This window comes from Microtus ochrogaster, chromosome 8 (assembly GCF_000317375.1).
Source record: "Microtus ochrogaster isolate Prairie Vole_2 chromosome 8, MicOch1.0, whole genome shotgun sequence".
NCBI classification, from domain to species: domain Eukaryota; kingdom Metazoa; phylum Chordata; class Mammalia; order Rodentia; family Cricetidae; genus Microtus; species Microtus ochrogaster.
The window spans coordinates 32,567,398-32,577,229 of record NC_022015.1 but is presented as its reverse complement, the minus strand read 5'-3'; the positions used below and the strand labels follow the sequence as shown (position 1 = coordinate 32,577,229).

General features: G+C 50.5%; 1 protein-coding gene across 1 annotated transcript in view; it reads left to right on the top strand.

Annotated features, from left to right (window-relative positions):
* Positions 1-4,720: 4,720 nt before the first annotated feature.
* Cfap46 (cilia and flagella associated protein 46) overlaps positions 4,721-9,832 on the top strand; it is a 92,655-nt gene continuing 87,543 nt past the window's right edge. Inside the window, exons 1-7 of the mRNA XM_013347735.2 lie at positions 4,721-4,800; positions 5,032-5,156; positions 5,318-5,449; positions 6,063-6,127; positions 7,815-7,979; positions 8,824-8,947; positions 9,434-9,528. Of these exons, the coding sequence (XP_013203189.1) occupies positions 4,752-4,800; positions 5,032-5,156; positions 5,318-5,449; positions 6,063-6,127; positions 7,815-7,979; positions 8,824-8,947; positions 9,434-9,528 (755 nt within the window). The 5' untranslated portion in view covers positions 4,721-4,751. The remainder of the gene's footprint in view (positions 4,801-5,031; positions 5,157-5,317; positions 5,450-6,062; positions 6,128-7,814; positions 7,980-8,823; positions 8,948-9,433; positions 9,529-9,832) is intronic.

Here is a 9,832-nt window from a genome sequence, read left to right as displayed (position 1 = left end):
TCACACGTACACGTACACCCAGCACACACAGAAGATGACTTGGAGGACCCGCTGACCGGCTGAGCATTCCCTCCACGCCCATCATGACCTCCATGGGACCTCCTCTGGAGCAGGCCATGGATCCGATTTGCACATCTCCTGATGGCCTCTGATCAGACTGTGCCCACTTAGGGTCACTGCAGCCCAGTGTTCGCCCATACTTCATGCTTGAATTCTCATCCCATGATAAAACAGACTCAGTGGTTCTCAAAGTGGGCACACAGCCAGGAAAAGCCACCACGGGCTGCTGCCTGCAGTGAATAGAGGGCTCACTCCCCACGGCGATTTCATCCTTGTGTGGGAGATGTAGACCAGCAGCCCACCGGTTTCCTCCAGGAGACATGCAGCCGAGGATAAGCTCCAGCCCACCAGTGGAGACATGTACAGGTAGTGGTTAGCTAGGCAAACCTTGGGCAGTCTGGATGGGCTGTGTCCGGAGGAAAAGAACCAATGTTTTGGATCAGGAGGCCACCTTTGTGTTCCCCTGTGGGAGTTACTTTTCCCTGTAGACCCTCCCTTCCCAACTTTGGAAATCCCTCAGGTAACCGTGGTACCACAGTCTTCTGAGAGTAGCTAGTGTCCCTCCTGCCCTTTCTTGCTATTGCTAGAGTTCCAAGTGCATGTTGGCTGTCCACCTTCTGGAGTTTTGCTCACCAGCTGGCGTGGGCAGGAGAGTCTATGTGTCTGCTCCCTTGGATATATTAAGCTCTGGTAAAATACTGGAACTTCAAGGAGTCGGGAAGTTGTAATCACATTAGATGGGTGTGTAGGAACTCCTGGGGCTCACTCTTTAGAAGCAGAGAACCTTGCAACACTGCCATAACTTATGGCCCCCATGCCAACTCAACTCCGCCCAAGGTTAACTTATGGGACACCCAGTGGTGTCTAGAGAAGGTGGGAATGTCCCCTCGGTGGAGGAAAACACATTCCACAGAAATTTCAGAAAGCTTGGTGACTGTCTTCCTGTTCGATACTGACCTCAGCACTGCCTGGAAGGATGTTAAAGACTTCCTGCTATAGATGGGTGCCAGTGGCACCTGGGCATCTGAGAGCCAGAGACAAGTATGAGGAACGACTTTAAAAACGTGCCGACCCCAGTCTCAGGAGGCCCCGCCTCGGAAGAGCCTGACACCAGGGTCTCTGCTGTCAGTCAGGAGTTCCTGCTCTGTCTCCAGCACTTCTGCAGACAGTTGGTGGCACCTGCAAGGAGGGAATGTGAGTTTCAGGGTTGACACAAAGACCCCCACAATCTCACGCTCTCGGAGTTAAAGGCTGACCTGAGTGGTCCGTGGCAAAATGAGGCACATCTAGTCAGAAAAAATATTTTGTGTCGCATTCTTCATATTTATAGCTACTATGTAGCCAGAGAAATGAGTTTCAATATCTGATTGTGCTTGGATTTGGAAACCGAGATCTTGCTACATAATGCGTGATCGATGGTTGCTTGGTGGGAGTAAACATCTTTATATTTACTGCAGTGTACTTTATGAATCTTTATGAATAAGCAAAGACTCATAACAGTGCCGTCTTAGGAATGGAGAGATGGTCAACTTAGAGGGACTTGGGGCTTCTGTCTCTAGGGTGGAATACTGCTCTGGGACCCTTGGGAAAATGTGACATTTAAGTTTCAAAATTGTATCAGCCATACCCAGCTTTATTATACACCCACACATAGATGGTCCGTGGCATTTTCCTGCCTCATGAAGCTGCAAAAGAAGCCTGTATTCAGTAGCACCCACACTTCAGTATTGGATTCCAGTCTCTTCCCTGATTGGCCTGTGAAAGACAAAGCTTGGATGATACAAGGCAGTAGCTGGAGCCATAACCTCCTCCACATTCTGTAATCATGTTTGTGTCCCTCAGACCTCGGTGGCCACCCCAACAGATCTTCACCCTCAGCATCCACAAGTTCTAGAAAATAAGAAAGTACCTTATAGATGCCCCAGCCTCCCAGTGCAAACCCAGTGTGATTGAAATCTCAGTCCTTGACCTGCCCAGGACCCCAGGGAGCTCCAGCCCCACTGCACTCCCTCCAGGTGGGGTTCCCTGCTCCTGGCCCCACTGCACTCCCTCCAGGTGGGGTTCCCCAGTCCTGGCCCCACTGCACTCCCTCCAAGTGGGGTTCCTCTCTGGCTTTGGATTTTGTTTGTTTCCTTCACGGAGGGAACAAGAACATAAACCAAGATGCTGCCAGCTAAGAGACCAATCCCAACCTCTGAGGTCTGATGACTATGTACCATGTGTCTATACCACCAAGACCTTCACCATCAATCCTAGCCGACAGTCAGTCTGAATGTAACACCCTAGCCTCTCAAGCTGAAACTGTCACAGTTCACCTACATACACAGACCACGCATGCATGCACACTTGGGTCTGGGCCCATTGTCTCCACATTGCCGGAACTCATCATGGTATTGTTGCCTGCCAAGGTTCATTTTTTTTTAACTTTTATTCTTCTCTCATACATTATACCTCCAGTGCAGATTCTCTTCCTTCTGCTCCCTCCAGTCCCCCCACATCTCCCTTTATTAGGGTCTGAGAAAAAGCCCCCAAAGAAGACCAACAACCATGGGGTGGCAAAAAAGCAATCCACAAAGAAGGTCACAAGCTCCTTTTGAGTGGAGTTTGGGGAATTCCAGAGAGGAGGGATTAATCTGGGGCTGATTGGTGGAAGAAAGATTAGTATAGGGGCTGATTGGTGGAAGGTCCCGGTGGTTGGGGACCTTCCAGAAGCAGGGTAGGAAAAGCTATCTTTAGCCTGCAGAAGTCTGATGATGGGGGGGGGGGGCAGATCTGCTGACGTAGCAGAAGGGCTTTTGGGGCCTGCTGATTCAGCAGAAGGGCTTGTGGGGGTGCTGATTCAGCAGAAGGGCTTGTGGGGCGCTGGCTGATGGTCGTCCCTAGGTTGTGATTTCATGAGACCTGCTTGCTCAGCTCTGTCCCACTGTAGTGAAATGAAACTAAGGTCTGGTCTCTGTCAGGGCTCTGGTCTGCTGCTCCCCCCCCCTTCCAGCCTTTTCACCTTCTCCCCCAGATCAACTCCTCCTGTTTCCCTTATTGCAGAGCAACAGCCCATTGTGTAACTGGCCATCCTTAGTGAGGTTTTTGTTGGCTATTTGGGTCATTTCTACCCTCGGGCTATGATGAATAAAGCAGCCACAAACACTCTCTACAGGACTTCCAAGGATAGATGCGTCCATCCCTCGGGGCAAGCACAAGTGAGGAGAATTTCTGGGTCATCAGGCAAGTACATGCCTCAGTTTACCTGGAGCTAATGGTTTCCCCGCGGTTGTCATTTTACATTCCCACCAGCTGTGTGGCAAACGCAGCTGTTTGTCCTCCCAGGCTTCTTGATTTTAGCTGCACTAATGGGTTTGAACGTGGGAGTCATCTCTTGGTGCTGTCTTTTTTGATTAGTGACAACGTCAGCACTCATTCTGTGCTGGCTGGATAATCATGTATCTCACTTTGCTGCGTGTCTGACATCCAAGTCTTTAGCAGCTTTTAAACTTGCTATGATTCATCTGTTGAACTCTTGATCTTGTAAAAGAGATTTTATTGTGAATGTTCTCTCCCAACCTGTGCTCTACCTTTTTATTTTCCTAACAGCCTATTTCAAAGTTCAGAAGGCTTTGCTTTTGAAGACAAATTTGTCTGTTTCTCTCTTTGTACCTGCTAAGGTCTCACGGGCACATGTGCTGACTCATAGCCCCAGCAGGTGGCGCTATTTTGAGAGGCTCTGGATTCCTTAGAAGGTGGCTCCAGGCTAGAGGAAATAGGTCACTGGAGGCGTGGCCTAGGGGACTGCGGCTCCTTCCTAGGATGCTTTTGTCCTGCACAGCACTCCGTTCTAAATGCTTATTTGATCTTCTAGAGCCAGCTTTGTCTTTGCCTACGCGCCTGCTCACCTGATGCTCCAGGGGTCTCCATCGCTGCCCACCCACCATTGCTGAAGCACAGCCCCAACAATAACCCGGGGCTCTGCCCAGCTAGGACCTCCAAGACTACTGTGTCTTATTTGGAGTCCTCTGAGAGTCTTCTTCGCCCTAGAGAGCATAAAAGGAGTCTTCCCACCTTTCCTGACTCCACGACTGCTCCAATCCCTTGGAATGGAGCTTCTGTCCCAGACGGCAGCTACAGGCAGATCTGCTCAGTCTTCACTCCTCACATCCCTAAAGGCTTAGATCGATGTCACAAGTAGACCTGCCACCTGAAAATAGAAAGGGAGACTCTTTCCCAGACTGGCAGCCTCCCTGTCCGCTGGTACCCAACAGCCCTCCTTTCTGCTCCTTGAGACATCCTCTGTTAGATTCTTGCAGACTGCGTCCAACCCGCGCTCTCCCATAACAGGGAGGTCTTATGAAGAACTCATATTTTCCCTAACTCAACAAAGCGGGACCTGAAGAATGGGTGGGTGGATGGGAGGTGAGCGCAGCCTGGCGAGAAACTGAAGAAAGCACGGCGTTGGTACCAATTCAACACTCAAAAGTTCTTGACCTGACCGCACTCGGTGTCCGCCAGTCCCGCCCCACCCCTTCTTGCTTCCTTCCCCGCCTCTTTCCCCTCTCTACTCCCGGAGTCACTTACCCCCAACCTCCCCAAGTGTAGCCCCGCCCCGACCTTCCGCGTCCTCAGTCTGGATCCGTCTCTTGGCAACCAACCGCTACTGGTACAGCAGCGAAGTCGCTGTCTGGCTGTGGGCCTTAGGCGCCATGGATTTGGTTATCACGCAGGAACTGACCCGTGCCCAGAACCAACAAGGTGGGTCTCGTCCTAGCTCTGCTGATGGGAATCTCTTGAGCCCAGGAGAGTGGCACATGATGCGGTGGCTACAGCTGTTGAGCCTGACCTAATTGTTGAGTCGGGAGGGGTGTGGGCAGCCTGACTAGGAATTCAGACCCGTGTTTCTGTGCCAGAGGAAGGCTTTTTCCGGGGACTGTATCTCTCTGACACACCCATGCCGGGCCCCTCTGCTGATCCTCTGCCCGACAGATGCAGCTGCCCTGCGACGAGCTTATGAGCTGATCAAGTCCGCAAACCTGGGAAAATCGGAGTTCGACCCCTCAGAGAGCTTCAGCCCGGACCTGTTCGTGCTGTGTGCAGAGCAGGCACTCAAGGTGGAGCCCCGGGCCTGGCTGGCACTGGCACACGATGAACCTGCCCCCCTCCCCACATTTGGGAGTGTTAATGGCACAGAAGAGGGTGGGTGGGACACCGATGAGTGTTGTGGGAACGGGGATGACCAAGCTTTACTTTCCCTGGTTTCAATCTCCTACAGATGGGGGAGCCCGAGATGAGTGACGACTGCATCCAGATGTACTTCAAAGTGAAGGGGCCAGTAACTCAGTTTCTGGGTCGAGCACACCTGTGCAGGGCCCAGCTCTGTGCCCCACAGTCAGAGGAAAACCTGGTGAGACCATCCCCGTCTATTTTCACCCCACCCCCGGGGAGAGCAGCAAGTCAGGTCTTAAGAGTGACTTTTGGCCTGGAGAGATGGCTCAGGGGTTAAGAGCACTGACTCCTCTTCCAGAGGACCTGGGTTAAATTCCCAGCACTCACATGGTGGCTCACAGCTCTCTGTAACTCCAGTTCCAGATGATCCCATGCCCTCATCTAGACATATATGAAGGCAAAAAACACCAATGCATGTACTTTTTTTTTTAAAGTGGCTTTTAAGCAAGATGGAGCCGAGGAACCATTCTCTCCTCTACAATGCTGCGCAACAGTCAGAGTTCCCGTCTGTGCTTTTCTCTCCACTCAGCATTTGCCGTGTCCGGCATGAGTCTGTCTGACCTCCCATCCCCACGCGGCAGTGCTATGGTCTCTCTGTCTTCTAGCCATCCCTGAGCTGGGCAGAGAGGGAGCTGGGAGAGTCAGGCACTCAGGGGCACAGCCAGCTGCTGTTTCTGTGCAGAAGCTGGGGTGCCAAGCAGTTTGCATTTGGTAACAGAAGTGGAGATGCGTGGTGACAGCTGCTTGTGTGGCAAAAGCGCCTTACCTGTGCATTCGCTGGGCTCTTTTAGGAGGAATTTGAGAACTGCGTGACTCAGTACATGAAGGCTATAAACTTCGCAAAAGGAGAACCGAGGTAGGCATGCGGAACTGTCTGCTTCTGCTGGATTGCGTAAGACTTTGGTGCCCAAAGGTACCAAGTGATGCTATTTATTTATGCTGCCCTCCATCCATCCCCTCTCCTTTCTGTTTTGTGTTTAATGGAGCCATGGCACAGGCTTGTCTTATTACCTGGGAGAACCAGCCACGTTCATGCAGACTTCCCAGAGCGGCATCCTTCGTTGTGCTCGGGACTTGTTGGGATTTGTTGATGGCTGTCAAAGTGTTTTCTTTATGGCCTCCTTTCCAATCCATCCCCCAGTACCCCTTGTTCCTGACTTTGGGCATCAGCCTTTCTGAAGGGAGAAGGGCACACTCTGGGGCTCCTCTGGTTGGGTTGTGGTCCTTTCCCCTCTTCTTGTCTCTGCAGCTGTGAGTCTGTGAAACCCTAGCACAGACTTCTAGTTGGTGGCTGCCTTTTTTCCACTCAAACCCAAATTCAGCTATTGAAACGTTAAGTTAGCATACACTGGCATTGGCACACCTGCAGTGGGACCCAACATTAGAGGGGCTTTCATTCATTTTGCCCATGCCCACTGCTCATCTGTTGAAAGCCTTCTCAGGTCACACACTGCACAGGTACAAGGGTCCAGGGTCCAGCCCCATAGGCCTTCCCTCCCGGGGTCAGGAGCCAACCCTGCGCCAGAGAACTCAGCAGAGTGGATGTTTCCAAATATAGCCTTCAGTTCCTGGCCATGATCCACTTGCAAGGGTCTCGGAGACAGCTATAGCTGGGCTGAGCAGGTCACTGTGACTCACTGGTCTAGTTGCTGGTCACTTGGTTTCCCTTCTTCCTTCCTGGGTAATGAGCAGCCATGGCCTGTCTGATGACCAATCAGTGATAGAATAGCAGGGCTGCCTGCTCCAGACAGTGGCTTTCTGGTAAGAAAGTCCTGAAGCTTCCCTGTGTGACTCCCTCTGATGCTGCCCTGCCCCTCAGAGGGAGGTGCTTGGGAAGTGCCTCTCCACACCCCTTCATTACCTCCTCAGGGGTTTATGCTCAGACATGGAGTTTGTCCTTCAGTCCCCATTTCCACCTGCAACACACTGTGTCTGACCATCTTTTGTCCGCTCAGCTCCTGGCTGAGTCTTGGACTTCTTTTTGGTCATGGTAGGATGCCATCTCCTCCAGGAAGCGTTCCACGCTCTTTCTTACTTTTCTTTTCTTTCTTTTTTTCTTGTTTTTTTTTTTTGTTTGTTTGTTTTTTTTTGGTTTTTTTTTTTTTGGTTTTTCGAGACAGGGTTTCTCTGTAGTTTTGGAGCCTGTCCTGGAACTAGATCAGGCTGGTCTCGAACTCACAGAGATCCGCCTGCCTCTGCCTCCTGAGTGCTGGGATTAAAGGCGTGCGCCACCACCGCCTGGCCTCCATGCTCTTTCCTTCCTTGCTCATGACTGTGTTTTCACGGGGCATGGTTAATTTGTGGACTAAGGTACCATGTCATCACCACCACGAGACAGCCACTGCTCGTGTGGAACAGGGCTGTGGGGGGCAGGGGCAGGCTCTTCATCCTGGTGCTGATGCAGGCGGGAGAGAAGTGTGTCAAATGAAGTGCCTGCATCTGTTGGTGATGAGACACACCTCCACATCCCTTCTGAATCAGCCCAGGAATCAGGATGCCCCAGCCCTGCGCCTCAAGCATTCTGATTTCCCCTCCCTGGCTAGGTATTACTTCTTGGTGTTCAATGCTTCTGTTCTCTACTGGAACATGGTGCGGCCATTCCTCAAGCCTGGATATCACCAGTTTGTGATCCCCAGCCTCTCTCAAATCATCGCCGTGTTAAACCAGACAGAAGAAGAGGACAAGGAGTGGCAGGCAGAGCTGATGATGTGAGTGGGGGCAATAGAACTTAAAAGCCCTGGGCAAGTCCTATACTTATTGTGACTCAGGCCATATGAGCCTCTTTCTTTCCCGAGGAAGGGGCTGGGTTCCTGACTTGTCAGGGCGTTCTTTCTAGAATCTATGGCTATTGCAGCAGGACTTAGAGATTCCTCGGGACTCAAAGCAGATGAAATGTGACTCCATCGCTGGTCCTGGCCCATGCTTTTAAAACCTTAGTGAGTAGGGTTTGTTGTTGTTGCTATTGTTTGGTTTCAGTGTTAGTAGGCACTTTGGCAAGTAGCTATGCCGATATGAGCATCACATATCGGTTCCCAGGTGCCTGAGCATGGGAGCTCTGAGGTCACTGCTCTGAAGCCACAAACTGTCAGCAAATGCCTGGTCACTGTGCCAGCTAGACCAAGAGGCCATCTCTCCCAGGTTTTGTCAGGATCTTTCTACAAGCACGAGACCAAGGGGATTTTTGACAATGTAGATCCCAGCACCAAAGATGTCAACCCAAGTCTAGACCACAGTCTGCAATCTTGGGGCACCTGCTTGTGGCCAATGGAAGGAACCTCTAAGAGAAAGTTGATGCAAATGAGATCTGCCTTCAAAGTGCCATCCAGAAATGTCCTTGATAATTAAAATGCCAATCACCCCGTGCTGTCTGCAGTAGTTTCTTCCACTCCTGCTGGCCTTGCTGTGGATCCTGACGGGTATAGGGCACTTCCCTGGGAAGCTTTTTTAAAGTTCATGAAACACAGAGTTTGCAAAAGCCCAGACCCTGGCTCTCAGAGATTTGCAGCAGAAGACTGCTAAAAAGGCTAACGTCTGCTGTTTTCTGTTGTCCAGGGAACTTCTTGAATGCTACTTGCAAGCCGGAAAAAATGAGGATGCTGCCAAGTTCTGCTTGACGGCTGCACCATTCATCAAAACCCATGTGCCACACAAGTACAGGCATATGTTCTCAGTCATGGTAAGCGGACACGTTACAAGGAAAGACAAGGAGTGGCGCTGTCAATCATTCAGAGAGTATGCAGAAAGCCTCAATAAGTCCATTTGCTGAGGAATATAAAAACATACACATATGTGAACAAAACAAGCAAAAATGATGACGAGAACAGGCGGTTCATCTTATAGGGAAGAGCAAAGTCCTCTCACTACTATTGGTTAAGTATTTCTTTTGTTCCAGCATCAATTTTTTAAAAAATATTCACAGAAAAATTTTGAAATACAAGTAATTGCTATAGCACCATATCCCCAACGTGTCTACAACATGCTAATTTTGATGTATAAGAATCTGCATAAATCATATCAAAAATACATAAAACTGAGTAAGAACTTGTCTTAATTACAAACATTAATTTTATAGGGGAAATAAAAATACGTAGGCACAAAATCTGAATGCATCTCTCGCTCCTCATTTGAACGCAAAGTAACATGCAGTTGCATTCCCGGACAGGTGCGTCATGAGCTAATGGATGATCGTCAGTTAAGGGAAGAGAAAAAGCATTCCACGAGTCTCTCCATCACTTACCACATCAATTCACTAAAAGCGTAAGTAGTCTGGGGAAGTTGAGCTCAGGCTGGGATCGGGACACCGTCTCTTCTCTTAGGGTGCCCTTTGTCAGTGAGAGGGAGTCTTAGGGCTTAGGACTGGCTATAGGGCCTGTCCTACATGAGATGGTACTAGGGGTTTTGCGGGGAGGGCCTAAAGTAACCCCCATTTACTACATCCATTACTGAGAAGCAAAGGGGGGATGATCAGAGTCCCAGCAGGTGAAAAAAGTCCCCAGCTGAATCAGATGCTTCTCACAGCCCTGCTGGCCTGCCAAGGAGAGTGAGGAGGAGATCACAGTGT